The sequence below is a fragment of the Eleginops maclovinus genome, chromosome 4, assembly GCF_036324505.1.
Source record: "Eleginops maclovinus isolate JMC-PN-2008 ecotype Puerto Natales chromosome 4, JC_Emac_rtc_rv5, whole genome shotgun sequence".
Taxonomy (NCBI): Eukaryota; Metazoa; Chordata; class Actinopteri; order Perciformes; family Eleginopidae; genus Eleginops; species Eleginops maclovinus.
Window position 1 is genome coordinate 32045729 of NC_086352.1, and position 21916 is coordinate 32067644.

Below are 21916 nucleotides of genomic sequence, written 5' to 3' on the forward strand. Positions count from 1 at the left end.
AAAAAGCTGCTTTGAAATGCTGAATTATGGAGGGTTTTATTTTTCTTTTTAATGCCGCATTAAATAGTTTGCATACTGAACAAATCTGACAAAATTATTGTTAGTTTCAGGCCTAAAATAATAAAAATACAAAACAATACATTTAAATGATCAAGCCCTTTTACAAGTTCTCGAAGACTCTAATAAAGATCAAAAGTCCCCCAAAAATGTTTCATAAATCGAGCTCACAACATTTAAAAGGAAGGATAAATAAATACAATTTATACATCTAAAATAACTGATTCTTTATTAACATAATAAGTTGTTAAGCAACATCATGGTTAAATATCCTCAAAATTAAAGGTTATTCAATTACAAGAGTAAAACATGTTTAACTCAGCAAGGACATTTTATCTGAACTTCTAACTCTAGAATCTAATGCATCCAGTATGTAATCAGCCCTATTGTCACAGATTCAGCTACCTGATCCTAATATCTGAAATTGGCGTGTCCCGTCTCCAATAATAACTTTAGAATTGAAGAATGTAAAGTGAAATAAAAGCTGTTCCTGACTCCTCTGTACGGTGAAATGTCTGCTTTGCCCCCTCCTACAACTGTATTGTAATTATATTGCCTTGTTTTTATGCTGCTGCAACGGAAAAAAATCCCAAATTGGGATCAATAAAGTAATCCATCCATCCATCCATCCATCCATCCATCCATCCATCCATCCATCCATCCATCCACCCACCCACACACACACCCACACACACACACACCCACACACACACCCACCCACCCATCCACACACACACACACACACTGGTGCTCTGCAGTGCGAGTGAAATGACAGAGCAGAGCTTGTACTGTGGTTATCTGTGAACCCTGTAGTCCGAGAAGCTCTTCACATCAAACACGTGCCTGAGTGTGATGCTGCACATGTAGCACTGCCCTGAACTCTCCGTGCCAGACATCTAGTTCATATGTCAAAGCCTGCTGCTAATCAGCGCCTCTGTATTTTTTATAACCCGCCGCTGATAGATACTGCTTTTGTAACACAAGTGTGCACTTCTGAAATTCAAAGTTGAAAGGAGCGGTCAGACAGAGGCCATGTTGGTGGCTTTTTAAACTGCACGCTCACAACTATAACTCAAGGTTGGAGGCAGTGGAACGAGCAGATATTGCTATTGATTTATTGACTGTCCATTTAGAGTGGAGTATCAGCCTGCAGCTGAGCCGTGGAGCTGCTCTTATCAAGTGGAAACTGGTGAAGTATGGTTGTTCAAAGTGCAGACGGCTGTTATCACGTTCACCGGCGCCTTCGTTCTTCATACCTGTTGAGTCCAGGTCATGACCCACTGTCCAGCAGAGTGTAATAGGGACCCTTCAGGATGGGCTTTATGATGAGGGGATCATCATAAGGCCCGTGTGGGGGAGACAAACTCCCTCTGGGATTTGAGCATTTGCAGACCATTTACATGCATACAAAACCTATATAATGTACCTTTATATCTGATTTAATATTCCATTCATTGCACTATTATGTGTATAATATCCTGCTTTATATTTTGTTCACTTCAATAGTGTTTACTTGTCTGATTATCTATCTTCATAGTCAACTGTATCCTTTCTCTAATGCCGGTTTATTTGTATTTACATTTTGTCTTTGAGATGTTATCATTTATAATTGTTTATTTCTTCTATTTCATTTGTAATTATGTGCATTGCCTTGTATGGTTTTATGCTGCTGCAACACAAACCAGTTTGGGATTAATACAGTCTTTCTTATTCTAAAGGGATAACCCAATAAAGCATCATGGGGCCTCTTTTACAACTTTCTTTATCCTTTCCTAAACCTAATCTTGATTTTGATGTAGAAATATGCGGACAAATCAGATAAAGATCCCACTTTAGCTGCATTTTCAACCACATGTTATCCTTTTCTGCAACCTTTATTAGTGCTACATGATTCGTACATGCATCCCCTGCAGCCAGAATCACCACGAGTCCCAGCTTTACATAAACACGCTACCAGACCTACATTTATCCTCTCCTCCACACGTGTCTTTGCTCTCTCCCTCATTATGCCACAGTCTGAGGATCTCCCATGATATGTCCACGTAAAAGGAAACAGCCTCGGCCTCATTCAGCAGGAGAATACGGTGTAACATGAACCCCTTTTCCTCCATCTTAACACTTTCATCTGAAATGTAATTAGCGAAGCAGCAAGGAGTTTAGCGCTCCGCCCCGCAGCAAGGAGCTTAGCGCTCCGCCCCGCTTCCAGCCCCGTCCAAGGTAACTGTAGGCAGCCCCTAATCCTCAGAACCTAATGGGATTATTTCCGGAGGGAAGGGAACCCATGTCACACGCACAGATACATTCACAATCCCAAACTCTCCTCCTCCTCCGCCTCACTATCCATCTCTCCTTCCCTCTCTAAGCACCATTCCACTATCTGTCTAATAGGATTAGACCTAAATTGTCCATTTCTTAAAAAATCCCATCTGGTCCACTCAGCGTCATCATGCTGATGATGGTGATAAAATGGAGATAATGAGCTTTGAATCATGATTTATTCAGAGGAATACAGGGATTATCTATGGCAGAGACCTCCGTCTAAACGGGGTCTAATTAGCATCTTGTGTTTGCCAGTCATCAGAATCTTGTCTGAAATATGTTTGATGACAAGAACAACATGAAGGAAAACACAGCGACAGTCAAACGATTTGTTCCCCCGAAAATAATTTCACTAATGGCACTCAAATGTCACAAGCTATTCATATGAGATTTAAAAAACTACATTAGCTCACCCAGTTTCAGGCATGTGTTGGGACTAAAATACATTCAAAATAATACGGGAAGATCCTTCGTTTGCTGCTACAGAATTATACATTTGTTCCCATTCGTTCTACATCTGGACAATTGTTATTTCCTCCGTCTCTCTGTCATCATTTTCTGGGTTCTTACTGTTTTCTTTTTCGATGACCGTTAGATCTCCAACTTTTTCTTGTTAGTATTGATTTACCAGCATCTGCGATTGATTCCTCCACTTATATCTCACTTACACTTCTTATGTTGAGTAGTTGACTTCAGGTTCATTTGAAGTGACCTGAGAGCGTTGGTTAAGCTACGGCAGCTGATTCCTCCATCATATCAGAGGTCCCTCTTTGTTTAAGGAAAATGGTCATTTGATTGCATTTATACAGCATTTTTCCAGTCTCTGCAAACCATCAAGCACTTTTAAAGTGAGAATTCACCCATTAACACAAATTCATACATAACATGCTGCCTTCTGATTGGATGACGATCAGGCTAACTCACAGCCACTATCGCCCCTATGCTACCCATCTCACTGCTTCACTAATAATTTACCATAAAAGATACGCAGAACTACATAACAGTAAAAATATTAATATTACAAAATATAAATAGACATTAAATAAATAAAAAGATTATTATTAAATTAAAAAGTATCTGTAAAATAAAACTATTATTATCTATACTTTTAATATATTCAATTGATGAGTGAGTATATCCAGCCTCGGAAGAAATTAAGAGGCCACTTCAGCATTATCAGTTTCTCTTGTTTTATTGTTTATAGGTTTGTCTTTGAGTTAAATGATTATGTTTTTTCCTATTGTATTCTATGAACTAGTATTTTGGAATTCAACAGACACTGGAATGGCTGCCATATATGTAGAGAAATGAAAGAAATGGAGTGGTCTCTCAATTTTTTCGTAAAGTGAATTATCTAATGAATAAATGTTACCAATTACATTCTGATCTCAAATTTAAGAGCAAAGCTTCTTATTTTAGGGCTTTTGAAAGACTGACTGAAGCCATTTTGATAGAGATTAAAACCTCATGTTTAGATTTCTCAATCACTACCTCAACACTTTTTACCCATCGCTGGAGCCCTGACAGGAGCGGAATGGAAGATCTAACTCCAGACTGTGATGAGAACAACTGCAGAAGACACAACAGAAACTTTCTGAGCCTGTCAAGAAGTTTGGTACGAGCACAACAACTTTAGTGAACTCCTGTGGCTGTTACTCCAAGAGCGTTCTGATAGGCTGGATTACATTCGTCGCTGACACTGAACCACAACTTCATCACATCATCAAAATGCCTTTCCCTGTGTCTATCTTTAAAAAGAAGCAGGACCTGTTAACAAAATATGTCAAAACACAAGTACGAATGGCTCCTCAAAATGCTTTCATTTGTAACTTATCTGTGTAATGTGTTTGTGTTTATTGTGTCTTATCTAATTTAATCCAATGCTTTGTGGCTTTTAACTTACTTTGCATGTATTTATTCATTTTGGTAGTAACTGTAGTGCATGGTCTTACTGTGTGTGTGTATAAAATGCAAATCCAAAACGTAGAAATATAATCAACAAATCCTTTTTTTGATACCCCGTAAAAAAACTGGATTCAAAAATGCCAGATTGTTAGTTGTAAGCTGTACAATTGTTTGAAAGATATTCAACTATGCTTTTCATATACTATGAGTCAAAAATAAATAAATATACACATTTACACTCGTCTGTTCACACAAATAACATTGAAAAAATTAAACTTCCATAAAGTTTGTTCAGTGAAAAAAGTGATTAGTGACGTGTGCTGGTCCAGACTTTTTGTTTTAAAGCTACATGTGTGACTGAAACACACACACACACACATGGCTACATTACAGAGCCTTTCCAATTCTCTGATTCCATCACGGGAACGCTGCTGAGTGAAAGCCAGGCGAGGAGACCCTGAGGTGGGTGCAGCTCTGCCAACAGCTGGGGCCTCTCCAGCAACCCCCCAGTCTTATTCATGGGTGGGCCCATCGGCTCTCATCACTCACCGGCCTGACTCCCCCCTCAAACAAGCGGCGATACACACGCACACACACCCATAGACTAATCAAGGACATTAGACAAAGTGAAACTTGATCCGCCGAAACAAGATAATCAGATTTGCTTCTATTTGTTGCATGCTCCGGATTTGTGTGTGCGTGCGCGTGTGGGTACCTAATCCAGGTCATGAGCTCCACAGTGTCTGGATCATAGAACTCCCTCAGTTCGGATAACTCCTCCATCAGCTTGGGCCAGAACTAGAGAGAAACACAGAGATAAGCGATGGAAAAGCTGCAGGTAGCGTCCATTAAGGGTGTAAAAGACATGACTAAAATACATCTTAGTAAAGCAAAGAATGTAACAGTGTGTGTGACAGCCTTTTAGACTCTTACCAATGGAGAATAGATAAGAGGAAAGCAATGATTTCAGGTTATCAATTGCTCGTTTTCATATTCTTCCTCAGTTTCTCCTGTGGTTGGGCACAGTAATAACCCCAACGACACACTGAGGAACCAGCGAGTAAATGGCATACCTTGTAATACAGGCAAGCGATCACCAGCAGCGGGACTGCATATCTGACAAGCCTTAACTGCAGAATGAGAGACAGAAAAGGGCTGTAATGAAATGAAAGGATTTAATGGGGGAAGCAAGCGTCAGACAGAGATACAGCTCAAAATGAAGCCCAGCGCAGAGCGAGATAACACAGAGATAACCGACACACACAGCAGCACCGCTCACAAGGTTCCACTCTTACCTGATCTAACGATGCGCTGATGTTGGGGCCACACTGACACCTAGTGGCCTCCCTGACGTTGTTATCACCAGAGTAATGCAGGATGGGTATGGGTTGGGAGGGTTACATTTACCCGTACAAGAACAAAAAATAACAATAGGTAACCTGATCTGAGTGTGGAAACATACAAGTACTGTAATCAGATTACTTTCCGTTACTTTTGGATTACCTGAATATCAAATGTAGTGCAAATAAATAATAAAGAAGTATCAATAAAATGTTTTTACTTGACTATATTATGTAAGACAACAGATCAATGTAACCTTTTAAAAGGAGAAACAACATATTTAGGATCAGAAATGTCATATTCAGGCAGCAGCCTATACACCAACAATGAGACACATGAGCACATACTGCAGTTTAAAAGAAGCAGAAATCCCTAACCCCCACTCCTTTTTTCCCCTCCCTATTTGTAAAGCGACCTTGGGTACCATGAAAGGCGCTATATACATTTAAGTTATTATTATTAAATACAAGGCTAACAGAAACAGAGCTGACAGAAAATGCTCCGTTTTAGTTTAACACACACAGTTAAGCTCACACACTATTGTATGAACATATAGGTTCACTTGCTGAATAAAAAACAGAACAAATGAAACAAAGAAAGTGAAACCATAAAGCAGATTCAGGCAGTAGGCGTATAGATTCACACTTAAAGTATTAGCCTCCAGAGCAGAACAGCTGACAGAGAAGAGAGAACCTCTGGTCCTTTACCACACACACTACATGCTCTTACAGGTTTTTACTAACACTGTAATCCCTATTTCTTTACGTCTTTATGTAACAGTAATCTGACACCAGCTCACATTGTTCAGCTCAGTTTACTTAAATAATCTCTGGTATGAGCATACACATTAAAGGGTTGAATCAGACTTACATTATTATTACTCATATTATAGACAACGGACATTTTCATTTGTTGCATTTTGTAGCATAGCCTTAAAATATGGAAATATTAGTTAAATCCGTATTACCCAGAATGATGTGTTTTTAATTCAGAATTTACTTTTTTTAGTTACATTCATTTTGTGTGGTTCTCGTATATGACCCAAAACAAAGCCATACCCACATCCAACTGATCCTTTGCTAATAGAAGAATATCAGCTTTAAAGCGAAACGTGTGTAATGGACGTAAAGTCAAGACTAATATCAGGTTTTTCATTTCAAAAAGAGGAAAGAAACCAACACATGTTCAGAGCCGTTAGTGAGAGGCAGTAGTTTTAAAACCGTACCAGAACTTTACTGGTGCACCTGAGGGTGCCGAGCAGCAGCGTCCACAGCTCCTTCCCACACACACCGTAGGCCGCCACTGCACACATGTGGCCCGTCCATATGTACTTCATCCTGGGGAGAAAGTGGGAGACAGGAGACATCCAGGTGTTGGCTGTTAAAACATTTATATTAAAGGTTCCCACTTTTTAAGAGTTTTCTTCTGTTTGTAAAGTAGTAAAGTCGTGTTACTGTGTGTGTTTTATTCTCCTTTATAAGGCAGGCTGTTGCTCAGGAGATAAATACACATATACACATCAGAGGGTCAGTGGTTTGACCCCCAGCCCCCGCAGATTACATGTTGTTGGGAAAGATAGTTATCCACAACTTGCTTCTTCAGGTGTACAATACTGAAGTGTATGTAAGTCATATGTAATGTTAATGTTATATAAGTATAAGGACCTTAAGCAGTGGGTTCATTTCTGGGAGTGGGAGAGAAACTCCCTCTGGAGGAAACACAGGGATTTTAGCCTTTGCAGACCATTTACATGCACTAAAACAACACCAGAGGAAAGTGAAAACCCAGAAAGCTAAATATGGCCCCTTTAAATGGTTCTCTCAAGCCCATTAAGAACATTAAATCCAAAAAGCCAGATTGTCTATATTTAGTAGCAATGAGTGAAATGGTTTCAGTGTGAAACACAGCCTTATCATCTGATCCTCTGCTCATGAAATACAGTTCTAAAGAAATGAGCAAAAGATTAAACGCAGGAGAGTGAACAGCCGAGTGGAGACTGAGAGAAAGAACAGTGTGGTACTGAGAGGGAGAGAGGAATAAATCTCAGTCCTTCTTTAATGCAAAGGAGCCTCCTGACTGACGCAAATGGCTCTCTGCCGTTTTGGCCTTTCACTCTTCATCAGCATTTTGTAGAAAGTGCTGAAATCAAATCTGTCAGTAACCGCGCTACCTGGCTGCTGCTGTATTCAAAGCTTTTAGTCTCCTCTCCCTTTGTGTGAGTTCAATCAGCATTTTATTTCCTGACTAAGCGGAAAGCATTGTAGGAACTATATATATATATATATATATATATATATATATATGTATATATATATATATATATATATATATATGTATATATATATATATATATATATATATATATATATACATATATTGAACGTACAGTACATTTATAAGTCCTGCCCGTTATATAAATTCGGATTAGGGGCAGAACACAATGTGAAATATTAACATGCACAGAGGAACCTCGCCCAGCTGCTGGCTTACACAATCTCATTCGAATTAAGCTACTTAAGTGAACCTTGGAAAGCTAGCTCCTCCATGTTGCTGTGAACAAAACAGAAAGCAGATTAATCCTTTTCTTTCGCACACATGAGTTCTTTGCTAGTTTCTTGTTATATGGGAAAATAAGTGAGGATTCCGATTGTAATCTATGATTTTCTTGACAGGGGGCAAATAAAGGGAAATTGGATTCTTCCCATTTGGAGGAGTTGCTCCCAAGCCTCCAGGACGAGAAGCAAACCGTGGTGCTAGACTTCCACATCAGTCTGTGACATACATTTAACTGGAAAACACTTTCCCACTGATATATTATTATAGAGTCAAAAGTTATAAAACATTAAAAGCAGAGTCCATAGTTATTTTCCCTCTCCATTATTTTTGATCGAGCCAAAACCGGACGTGACGGAGCAGATAGGGGGCTTTAGGAAGACGCAAGTGTGCATGCTCTTTGGACCTCATAGATGCGGAACATTGCCAGAAGATCAAGGGTGATTCAGGGACTTTCGTTTTAGAGTCATTTTGAGCAACTCTCATGGCTAGCTAGCTCTCTTTATACATCCATGGTTGCTCTTGTAAGATGTTCATGGCTAAGCTTGTTTTGATTTTTTAGATGAAACTGATAAATGTTTGCACTGGTTTTAAACATTGTTCTAAATCTAAATCTGTGGATTATTCCACTCCTACTTATAACCACCTGAACACATCTTAATCTTCTGTTGTCATCTTATCATTTATTTATCTTAATAGCTATCACTGTAAAAAAAAAAGCATGTAATTCCATCTAACTGTACAATATTTATCTTTACATTCTGCTCATTCATATATCATAATCTATTAAGGTGTATATACAATAGATTTCGGTCTGCACTATTTTTATTTTTGAGTTTGTTTTATGTCTAATATAACTATATGGCATTGTTGGAGGAGCTCGGGACTTAAGCTTTCCATTGCCATTCCTACACTGCAGTCATATTATGTGCATATCACATTAAAATCTTTGAATCTTGATCATAAAAACACACTGAGTAAACAGTTAGCGCTTATCTCACGACTTGTATCCCAACCTATCAACTTTCCCAATCCACCACAAGGATTTGCTACACATCTACAAAGTACACCTTTACGTGAAAATTACTATTTTTCTTTTAACCTTATCAAAGAAAGTGTTTAAAGAAACACAAAAAACGATCTGTTGAAGAGGACACAGTGCAGTCTCTCTTCTGCTGCAGCAGAGGTCGAGGCCGGTCAGTCCATATTGCTTGGCTGTCATACTCCTGGTGTGACCAATAAGAGAAAATTTGTCAAGCGGCAGAATGTCCCAGCAGCTGTAACCGCCGCTCAGACATTCTGGGAATTATGAAGGAGTGGCTGGATATGAAAGTGGACGGCAAGAATGATGTTTCTGTTGGATGGTAAAGCTTTGGTGCCAGCGTTGGAGACTGAGCTCTCGCCTCACAGCCGGATCCCGGCATGTGACGGAGGCTCAGCGGGGGCCTCAGCGGGGGCGCCGTTCCACAGAGGGAACCTGCCGATGCATGAAGCCGCAAGGTGAACCAGAGAAATAGGCCACAGTGTTTGTGGGTGCCAAACAGAGAAATTAACAGCTAACAGCTAAAAGTTAACAGCTAACTGATCTGTAGCTAAATTAGCGATAAGCTTCCAAAGATTTTATCAACATGTTTTTATTTTATTTATAATGCCACTATGATTAGCAACTAGATAATAGTATTAAAGACGCAACATTCTGATTAGAATGTGTTGTCCAACTGTGTCCACTCTTCCTGTTCCTGCCGTGTGCCTCTCTGAGAGACAGAAGGGGGTGCATGTGATGGTGTAGGGGGCTGATCAGGTCCAAAGTGGCTCACTCAGACGCTCAGTGGAAAGCATGTAAGAGGCAATTTCCAGGATTCCAGCATCTGCTCACAAGTGTGCGCAATCAAGAATCTAAGTACATTTCAAGAGTCCCTCCCAGGCAAAAAAACTAAGCGCCTACATGGGAAAGTGTGTTGATTCACATGGCTGTGTGTACATGATCCTCTAATGACACAACCATGGGCTAACCTCATAGTGCTGAAAGCCAGGAGGCCGTAGAACAGTGTGTGTAACAGGTTGTAGGCCACATCTGGACGGAGAGCCACGGCTCGCCCCTCGGTGACTCCTTTCCTCTCCTCGGCCGCACCTCCTTTAGGTCTGCTGAAAAACACAACATGGAGACATAAAACATATGTCTAGATACCCTACCAGGAAAAATATCTTTATATATCTATATATTTGAGTGACACACCCCTTTAAATGGTCTTTTCATGTGCATCATTTATTATTGTTTTACTTATTTTATAGGTTTTTACTCTAATGGACCCTCTCGGTAAAAAAAAAAAAAGACATGAATAAATACAAGAAAATATAAAAACTAGGGATGCACCGATACATGGCCGATGTTAGCCCTATTTACCACAATCGGTAAAACAAGGTGACAGCACCGATGGCAGTCGCCGATGTTTATGTTTTGCTACGTGACCGGGAGAAGTCGCATTAGCGTCATTATTTTGAAGTCTGACGGAACAAATCTTCAATCAGGGCATCATTTTGAAGGATTATATCAGTGACTGGGGGTCTGCCGTAACTTTAATAAAGTCATTCGGAGGGGGGGGGGCTGACCGGGGGGTCTCCTCTCCTCTGTGAGGAGCTGCTGCTGCACGCTGCAAGACTTCCGCCCCGTGTACCGGGTGTCTGGAGGATCGGTAAATTAAATCCATCCTTCAGTGTTTTTGGGAGGCCGTCGTTTATATTTGTGACTTTGTTACACTTGCTGCTACTCCCGTTAACTTCCAGAAACTTACTATAGAGCTCCTGCGGTCACGTGACTTTTGGTTGGGAGCCACCATTTTGGCAGTCAACATGACCACCGGTGCCAGTGTTTTCTTACCGAGCGAGTATACTTCTCATTTTAATTCAAGTGAAATTCGGCTTTATAGTACAAAATTAGAGAGATTAAATATAAGCGACCCATATAATTCACCCGGTGTGCTTTTCAAGAGCATAACCTCCTGCTCTGAAGACGATGTACCCGACTTGCGCTACGCAGACATCCACAGCTATCTTGTAAGCTTTCCATCAGTGTACTCAGGAGACTCCCTCAGAGCGTACAAAAGCTTGGAGGCTTACAAATGGTGTCAGTCCGGCTTCGTAAACAACATTCAACTGTGGAGATTATCACTCTTTCTCCCTACAAAATAAGAAGGAATATTTCAACACGGGTTTGTTTACCACTAGCTTGCTACAAGCTAACTTGCTAACTGGCTAGGCTGCGCCAGAGCCACACTTGTTGAGTTAAAAAGGGACATCACAGTGTCCGTTAGCTATAATAACTGGGTGCTACTTCTTAAATTAAACTAATTAAATTTAATTAAACTGACCAGAAACTTTTTGTAGCATTGTACTGTATTCCTTCACCCACCTGATATGAAGTGATCACTGCATAAGCGAAAGCCAACGGCCGGGGGGTCCCATCTTTCAGTCTTTTTCTGAAGGCTCCTGGCTCTTTTAATCGCTCCAATCCACTTCTCCCTCCTCTCCGCGTCTTTAGGAATGCGATAATACGATACACCTTTCTTTTTCCCACGCCTATTTGTGCAACCTGGTGCACAGCAGTTATCCACCATCCTTGACAGTCTGCCAGTGCCTGTCAATTTACTGCCGCGATGACTGCCAAAATGGCTGCCCCTGTCGTATCTCGTCACGTGACCAGCATATATGACATCATCTGCAGGAGCTCTCATAGAGCGATCAACCTCTCTCTCGCTCTTACACATACACACACGTATCCCCCACTCTCTCTCTCTGAAAGGGACAGGCTGCCTTATCTGCCTTATGCTACTATTACAGTTTACATAGTAAAACATCGGCCATCGGCAAGAATTGTTATTCTTAACATCGGCATCGGCCGACATTTTTGCAATCGGTGAATCCCTAATAAAAACCTATAAATAAAACAATACTAACTAATAAGAATAATAGAGACTCAATAAATACTAACACTAATACATATTAAAAGATTAGGCCTAACATACAAACTTTAAAAGGAATGTCGCTAAACTGTAAAAGAAAACCACTAATATACATAATACATTATACTATATGGTAAGTAAGGGATAATGTGCAGCGAAGCGGCATTATGGGGCAAAGAACACCCGCAGGATAATAATTATTATTACTATCTTACATAGTATAATGTATTATGTTTAGTGCTTGTTTATTTTACAGTTTACTGACATTCCCTTTTGAGTTGGTCTTTTAACCTTAATTATCCTTAGTATTTATTGTTAGATTCTTATTTCATTTTGTATTGTTTTATTCATTTATAGGTTTTTATATTGTTTTGAATTTATTCAATTTGTCTTTTTTTTTTGTTTTACCGAGAGGGTTCATTCTTTATTTGATTGTAATTTATTTGTAGTATCACACCTTTTGCCTCCCTGTATCCCGTAAAGCAGGGGGTGTCCAAACTACGGCCCGGGGGCCAAATGCGGCCTGCGGGCCATCTCGAATCGGCTCAGCAAATTCAAAAAGTATCAAGGAATATGGCCCACGAATTAAACTTTTGCTTGTTTATAAATTACTTCTTAAATGTATGTGTTAAAATACATTACACAGTGTTCATGTGTTAATGAGCCCAATTTTCCAAAAATTCAGTCAACTAAAGTTGAAAACATTTTCTAATAAATCTTAGTTGATAGTTGAAAAAAAACACACAAAAACTTATTTCCATAACCAGCTTGAAATGTAACCTTCATGTTTCCTTTTATTATAAGCAATCTGAGGCTTCTGTTTTAAGGAATGAGCTGCCAACAAAATAAATGAAACCCTATGGTTCTTTTTCTTAAAGCATTTTCAAGTGTCGCGCATTATTTACCTACATCTGATTGATTTTGCAAACTTATAACTTAACTTATGAGGCAATATTCACCTCTAGTGAGGGGCCGAGCCCTTCGTATATTTTTATGTATGTGGCCCTCTGTGAAAAAAGGTTGGACACCCCTGCCTTAGGCTTTTAAACGGTTATATCATGTTGCTATGCTGCATGTGTGCAAAAAGGTTTTACCGTGTGACCTTAAGTGAATTTCTTCTTCTCAGTTCTTATTTGTGTTGTGTTGTTTAAGCACTTTGCGCTGCACCTGGTGTCTGAAAAGTGCTTTACATATAAAGCTTTATTATTATTTGAACAGCCAGGCGCTTGAGAAGAGATGCAGAGCGGCAGGTGGAAGTGATATTATTCACATTATTCAGATCTCAGTAGCGGTTATTCAGATTTCATTAGCTGTGTGCTCACAAGCAAGACACACAATGATGCACACACCCCCGGCCGGTGTGTGTCTGCATGGAGACGGCCTCAGACACACAGAGGAAGGCCTGAGGGCAATGATGTCACTCCCATGATTTGGCCTCCCGCGCCGAATCAGACGGACCCTGGCTTCCATTTGAATACAAATCTAATCTGGCCGCTCCTTCTACGTGCGGTGTGGTAAACTGGATGAAATTAAATCCAGAATTGTCAAATAGCCCCTTTGTTCTATGAGGTTAGTATTCCAGCCCTCCAACGGCAGAGGGCGAGTTGATATGCTAATGCGATTATTTTAATGCGGCCCCTCACCTTGCACCACAGGCAAATGAAGCTTTGAAAAGGCAGCTGGAGGAATATTCTGCTTTCCAGAAGCAACAACGCCATTACTGAAGCTGCAGCGGTGTGTGGCGGAGACACAGGGATGGGGACGACCACTGTGACTTAGTACTGCCTCCAGTAGCCATCCTCAGGGCTCAGACTCTCCATTCATTTTCATTTACCCAATATTTAACCAACTGGCCTAATAAGGACGAGGATGAGATATTTATTATGAATGTGATTTCCAGTTTTGCTGATTGATTCATGAAAGCTACGTCTAAATTCCCCACAGTTTCTACAGTGCTGGTGAGCCATTTGTCAATCATGTGAAACTCAGACGAGAAGATGACAGCGAAGCCATTAGGTGCTAGCTCTGATGATACTGATCAGCCATAAGATTATGACCAGCTGCCTAATATTGTGAAAGTCTCCCTTTTGCGGCCAAAACAGCCCTGACCCGTCAAGGCATGGACTCCACTAGACCTCTGAAGGTGTGCTGTGGTGTCTGGCACCAAGACGTTAGCAGCAGATCCTTTAAGACTGTAAGTAGAGAGGTGGGGCCTCCATCGCTTGGACTCCAGCACATCCCACAGATGCTCGATGGATTGAGATCTGGGGAATTTGGAGGCCAAATCAACACTTCGTTGTCGTGTTCATCAAACCATTCCTGAGCCATCTCTGCAGTGTGGCATGGCACGTGTTCCTGCTGAAAGAGGCCATCAGGGAATATCGCTTCCATGAAGGAGTCAGCATGAGCACCCTGACCGGTCTGCGGCTCGGAGCCCCATACGCAACAAATGCTCTTTGTGTTCTGACTCCTTTATAACAGAAACAGCACTAACTGTTTCAGCAATCTGAGCTACAGTAGCTTTTCTGTTGGATCGGACCACACAGGTCAGCCTTCCCTCCCTACGTGCATCAATGAGCCTTGGCCACCCATGACCCTCACTCTGTTCATTGGTTTTCCTTCCTCTGATCACTTGTGGTAGGTACTGAGCTCTGTAGACCGGGAACCCCCTATAGAGGCTGCAGCTTTGGAGATGCTCTGACCCAGTCGTCTAGTCATCACAATTTGCAACTTGTCACATCCTTATCCATATTTCCTTCTTCCAACACGTCCACTTTGAGGACAACGTGTTCACTTGCTGCCTGACCCCCCTCCCCCCACACACACACACACACACTGACAGGTGCCATTGTAAAAAGATAATCAGTGTTCTTCACTTCAGCTGTCAGTGGTCAGAATGTTATGGCTGATCGGTGTAAACATAAAGAACCATCTTGCTCTGTCTATCCTTATCTTAGTCCTCAGTCCTGACAATAAAGTGGTGCAGGAATGAGTTCTGAAACCGGGAAATGAGCTGTTTGTATAATGTCAAATACAAACAGTTCCCTCGTGTGAAAGTGAAGTTTCTGGAAGGTGTTTCTTTTTTTGAAGCCTGGAATGAGGTCGGTGCTTAAGCTGAAGGGATGTTCACGTTGTGTTTAACGACACAAAACAAAGGTTTGGAGAACAGAGACTAAATTAGGAATAAGAAAGAGGAAAAAATGATGAGAGAAAACATTTAACTTCAAAGTAAAGTTGAATTTTGTCGACTACAACTAGACTAAAAGTATAAGGAGGAAAATGTTTATAATGTGATGAAAAACATATAAGAATTTCTGTCTAAAACCAAGACTAAATTCAAGTAAAAGTCCAAAATAAACACTGGTTTTAACTCAGAAAAGTGTAGCTGTTTACATTATTATTTCATTCATTTATATTTAGTTTCCACTCATTGCACTTAACTGTATATTTCCCTTTTGCTTTTACTGGTTTATTCTATTCTATTTTGAGATATTTATATTTTTAATTTCTAATGATGTGCAATGCCTTTGTTTTGTTTTATGCTGCTGCAACACAACCATTTCCAGTTTGGGATTGTTTACCTCTTATCTTATCTTACACTTTGCATTAAGAAAGTCTTGTCAAAATTCTATCAGCACGTCAGCTGCCCCACGGCACGGTGGAAATACACTGGACCATGTTTACACTCCTTTCCGGCATGGATATAAAGCCCTCCCCCGCCCCCCCTTCGGCATGTCAGACCACATCTCTCTTCTTCTGCTCCCCGTTTACCGGCAGAGACTGAAGAGGGACCGACCTGTGACGAGGACAGTGCAGCGTTGGTCCGAGCAGTCTGACTCTGCTCTCTGCCACTGCTTTGGCATCACAGAGTGGTGTGTGTTTGAGGAGGACGATATAAACACACACACTGACGCGGTCATTTGCTACATCGGCAAATGCATCGATGACGTCGTGCCGCGGATTACTGTACGGACATTCCCAAATGAGAAGCCCTGGATAAACGGCGAGGTCTGAGCTAAACTTAAAGCACGGGCCATCGCGCACAGCGGCGGTGATTTGGATGAGTGCAGGAATTCCAGGTATGCACTCCGGAGAGCTATTAGCAGTGCGAAAAGACAATACAGGGACAAGGTGGAGTCGAACTACAAGGGCTCCAACGCCAGAAATATGTGGTCTGGACTAAAAACAATAACAGACTACAAAAGGACAACGAGTGGTGCTGAGGAAGTGTCTGCATCTCTCCCAGATGAACAGAACACATTGTATGCACGCTTTGAGAAGCCCCCGGCTGTGGAGGCACAGAAGGCCCAGGATCCCTGCTCACTGGTTTTAACCAGTGCAGATGTGTGTAGATCTCTGAAAAGGATCAACACACACGGGCTCCAGGACCTGATGGCATCCCTGGCCGTGCTCTCAAGGTGTGTGCAGTTCAGCTGGCAGATGTGTTCACAGACATTTTCAATAGGTCACTGCTCCAGTCTGTAGTCCCCAAGAGTCCATCATTGTCCCTGTCCCCAAAAAGACAAAACCCATCTGCCTCAATGACTCCCGCCCAGTTGCACTCACCTCCATCATCATGAAGTGCTTTGAGCGGTTAGTCAAAACTTGTATCACCTCCTCCCTCCCTGACTCACGGGACCCCCTGCAGTTTGCCTACAGAGCAAACAGGTCCACGGATGATGCCATCTCCCTCACCCTCCACACTGCCCTCTCCCACCTGGACCAGAGGAACACTTATGTGAGAATGCTGTTCATTGACTACAGTTCAGCATTCAACACCATTGTGAAACTCCAAGCTCATCCTTAAGCTCAGGGACCTCGGGCTCAACAGCGCCCTCTGTGACTGGATCCTGAGCTTCCTGACGGGCAGATCCCAGGCAGTGCGGATGGGGAACATCACATCCTCCACCTTGACCCTCAACACCGGAGCCCCTCAGGGTTGTGTGCTCAGCCCTCTCCTCTACTCCCTGTTCATGCATGACTGCGTGGCCACACACAGCTCCAACACCATCATCAAGTTTGCTGAAAACACGACCGTCATCGGCCTGATCACAGACGGCGACGAGACGGCGTACAGAGAGGAGGTCAGAGCCCTGACATCTTGGTGCCAGGACAACAACCTCCATCTCAACGTCAGCAAAACAAAGGAGCTGATTGTGGACTACAGGAAGAAGCAGAGAGAGGCACACACACCCATCACCATCGACGGGACTCCTGTGGAGAGAGTCAGCAGCTTCAGGTTCAGGGTAAACATCAGTGAGGACCTGACATGGACACATCACACCAGGGTCATATCCAAGACGGCTCGACAGCGGCTCTTCTTCCTCCGCAGGCTACGGAAGTTCAACATGGACTCCAGGATACTCTGCAACTTCTACAGGTGCACCATCGAGAGTATCCTGACTGGCTGCATCACCGCCTGGTATGGCAGTTGCACCGCCCTCGACCGTAAGACTCTACAGAGGGTGGTGAAAACTGCTCAGCACATCACCAGGACGGAGCTGCCATCCATGGAGGACCTCTACACCCAGCGGTGTAGGAAGAGGGCCGGTAGGATATGAAAGGACCCCCATCACCCCAGCAACAATCTGTTCTGTCTGCTGCCGTCTGGCAGACGGTACCGCAGCATCCGGACCAAGACCACTAGACTCAGAGACAGTTTTATACCACAGGCTATAAGACTGCTGAACTCCTGAGCTGTGTGAATGTCTACTCACATCTGTTTATAGTACACACATACATATATATATATATATATATTATACACATCTGCCATACATATCTGTTTATACGTAATATATGCATCTGTCCATACCTCCTCATTCAACAGTGTGAAGTATTTAAATACTCTCAAAGTATTCCACATATGGATATATTTCACATCCTTAAATATTCTTCTCTCTTTTTGCACTATTTTATTTATCTTATTTGCACCATGTGTGTTGAGTTGTTGGAGCAGCATGGGATATAAGCCAACATATACGTTGTATATGCTGTGCATATGACAAATAAAACCTTGAACCTTGAAACATTAACACAATTAGTCATGTTCAATAGGCCGAAGACAAAACCTCCCAAAAAAAACACTGAAAATATAGACACGGAAAGAAAAAGTTAAAAGATGAGTATTACCAGTTGTGAGAACTTGTTCTGTTATATTTGTAGCCCCCATAGTTAAAAGATTAAACCATTCCTCTTTCATGTAAAATGCTATAAGGGATCAGTCCCTAACAACCGTATCAAGGCTAAATGTTTACAGGGTTTTGAATGAACTGATTTTTTTCTCCATCTGGTGAAAGTAAGTCCGATGTTTGTGCGATGAATAGCGAGCAGACCTCCAATAACAGCGTGCTAATGTCCCAGTAAACAGTCGCTATAGGTTAACAATGCACTGTTGCTGTACTGTTTACCATGAAGGCTGTGCCATGAAAGAGAGGTCATGCAAAGGTCCTCAAACAAATCACAAGCTTCCTCTCTGTTGAGTGTTCCAGCTCACACCAACACACTCTCAGGCTGCACACTTCATTAGCTTTCAGTGTGTGTTCAGAGAGACACAGACAGGAAGACAGATGGAGGAGATCACTCAACTGCCACTCGATTAAATAATGAAATATCTAATTACCGTCAATAAAGTGGGAGTAAGAAAATGAGAAGACCATCTACATTTCAAAGCATTAGTTACTAACAGATATGAAAGAGATTGGGTTTAATGGACAAACGTTAATCTTCCTAGTAAAGTTGTATTGTGAACCCGGAAATGTTGAGTTCCCCAAAGTTTTATGTTAGAAATGTATAGTACGGGTCCTCAGCATACAGAAACTGCCGGATGCTAACTTGCATATGTTGGGCAATTTGCAATATTAACATAAGTTGCGTTAGTTAGCATTAATTAGCATTGTAGCCTACGTAGACAATAGTTACAACATTGGCCGATTTGGACAATTTTGGAGTGGTTTTGGGGATGCTGAATCCATATCTAACAGTAAACTGTCCAAAAAAAAATGGGCATTAGTGCGCTGTTAGTTCTGAGTCCTGATTGAATCCCAAAACACAGAAATAAGTCACCAACTTTTAACTTCCTGTTGTCACCATTTTTCAACTACCTGTTGTCTTGAACGCGTCTGTGAGTTTCCAGAAAGGAGTTTCAAAAATAATTGTACACCCCCCCCTCAAAGAGCCCTCCGGCTATACCTGAGGTTGTGCAGAGCAGCCACTGCCAGCGTCCCGCTGAGCAGCAGCAGGGTGAGGACGTAGGGGTACAGCAGCAGGGTGCCAGCCAGGCGCTCCAGAGTGTCGTAGGGCAGCAGGCCGAACGCCTCCTCACACAGATACAGACTGGCATCAAAGTCCCTGAGGAAGGGAAGCACTATAATTAAAGAAGGCACAGGAGGAAGGGAACTGGAATTGTCCATGTCATAGGTTTTGTTTTGTCTCTCACATTTATTGATGAGATGTCTTTTAATCAGTGTGTCAAGAATCTTCTTTTAGATATTCTGCTGATGAAACTTAAGGAGGATATATTATGCAAATGTACAGGTGTAGATTTGTATGTACTGTCTCTACTGTAACATGTCTCCATGCTTTATTGTTCAAAAAGCTCTTTATTTTTCTCATACTGCCTGTGCTGCAGCCCCTCTTTTCATCCTCTGTCTGAAACCGGAGCCCAGTCTGTTCTGATTGCCTCTCATAGAGATGTTAGCCTATCATGTACAGTGGGGCAAAAAAGTATTTAGTCAGCCACCAATTGTGCAAGTTCTCCCATTTAAAAAGATGAGAGAGGCCTGTAATTTTTATCATAGGTATACCTCAACTATGAGAGACAGAATGAGAAAAAAAAATCCAGGAAATCACATTGTAGGATTTTTAAAGAATTAATTGGTAAATTCCTCGGTAAAATAAGTATTTGGTCACCTACAAACAAGCAAGATTTCTGGCTCTCACAGACCTGTAACTTCTTCTTTAAGAGGCTCCTCTGTCCTCCACTCGTTACCTGTATTAATGGCACCTTTTTGAACTCGTTATCAGTATAAAAGACACCTGTCCACAACCTCAAACAGTCATACTCCAAACTCCACTATGGCCAAGACCAAAGAGCTGTCAAAGGAGACCAGAGACAAAATTGTAGACCTGCACCAGGCTGGGAAAACTGAATCTGCAATAGGTAAGCAGCTTGGTGTGAAGAAATCAACTGTGGGAGCAATTATTAGAAAATGGAAGACATACAAGACCACTGCTAATCTCCCTCCATCTGGGGCTCCACGCAAGATCTCACCCCGTGGGGTCAAAATGATCACAAGAACGGTGAGCAAAAATCCCAGAACCACACGGGGGGACCTAGTGAATGACCTGCAGAGAGCTGGGACCAAAGTAACAGAGGCTACCATCAGTAACACACTACGCCGCCAGGGACTTAAATCCTGCAGTTCCAGACGTGTCCCCCTGCTTAAGCCAGTACATGTCCAGGCCCGTCTGAAGTTTGCTAGAGGGCATTTGGATGATCCAGAAGAGGATTGGGAGAATGTCATATGGTCAGATGAAACCAAAATAGAACTTTTTGGTAAAAACTCAACTCGTCGTGTTTGGAGGAGAAAGAATGCAGAGTTGCATCCAAAGAACACCATACCTACTGTGAAGCATGGGGGTGGAAACATCATGCTTTGGGGCTGTTTTTCTGCAAAGGGACCAGGACGACTGATCCGTGTAAAGGAAAGAATGAATTGGGCCATGTATCGTGAGATTTTGAGTGAAAACCTCCTTCCATCAGCAAGGGCACTGAAGATGAAGCGTGGCTGGGTCTTTCAGCATGACAATGATCCCAAACACACCGCCAGGGCAACGAAGGAGTGGCTTCGTAAGAAGCATTTCAAGGTCCTGGAGTGGCCTAGCCAGTCTCCAGATCTCAACCCCATAGAAAATCTTTGGAGGGAGTTGAAAGTCCGTGTTGCCCAGTGACAGCCCCAAAACATCACTGCTTTAGAGGAGATCTGCATGGAGGAATGGGCCAAAATACCAGCAACAGTGTGTGAAAACCTTGTGAAGACTTACAGAAAACGTTTGACCTCTGTCATTGCCAACAAAGGGTATATAACAAAGTATTGAGATGAACTTTTGTTATTGACCAAATACTTATTTTCCACAATCATTTGAAAATAAATTCTTTAAAAATCCTTTAAAAAATGTTTTCTCATTTTGTCTCTCATAGTTGAGGTATACCTATGATAAAAATTACAGGCCTCTCTCATCTTTTTAAATGGGAGAACTTGCACAATTGGTGGCTGACTAAATACTTTTTTGCCCCACTGTACAATGTTTGGGAGCGCTAAGGCAGATACTGTAACTCTCTTCTCCATAGTTTTTCTTGGATAACTGGACTTAAACTCACACTGTACATTTTACATTTATATTGTATTTAACATTCCATTCCTTACACACTTAATGTATATATAATATCCTGCTTGGTATGTTGTTTATGTTTTTATTCTGACATGTATATTTTCTACTTTTTTAATGTCATTTTATTTCTACTGAGATGTTTACATTTTGAATTGTTTATTTCTAGTCTTTAAGTGACTGTGTATAATGCTTTGTCTGTTTATGCTGCTACAATGCAAACATGTCCCAAATTGGGATCAATAAAGTACTTCTTATCTTATCCTACATGGTGATGTCACTATGTCAAGAAAGTAAAGAAAGGAGTCCAATGGAGGCCTTTCAGGAGGGGGGCACAGTGATATTTGCCTTGACAGACCATTTACATGCACAAAAACCTATAGAACATCTTC

The 21916-nt window shown here is 41.7% G+C and overlaps 1 protein-coding gene across 5 annotated transcripts in view; it reads right to left on the minus strand.

Moving 5' to 3' along the window:
- dpy19l3 (dpy-19 like C-mannosyltransferase 3) overlaps positions 1–21916 on the minus strand; it is a 73687-nt gene that overhangs the window by 23413 nt on the left and 28358 nt on the right. For all 5 annotated transcript variants that reach the window (XM_063881707.1, XM_063881708.1, XM_063881709.1 and 2 more), the window contains 5 exons: positions 19326–19484; positions 10189–10320; positions 6848–6959; positions 5355–5411; positions 4997–5079 (listed from right to left, as the gene is read on the minus strand). In XM_063881707.1, the coding sequence (XP_063737777.1) occupies positions 4997–5079; positions 5355–5411; positions 6848–6959; positions 10189–10320; positions 19326–19484 (543 nt within the window). The remainder of the gene's footprint in view (positions 1–4996; positions 5080–5354; positions 5412–6847; positions 6960–10188; positions 10321–19325; positions 19485–21916) is intronic.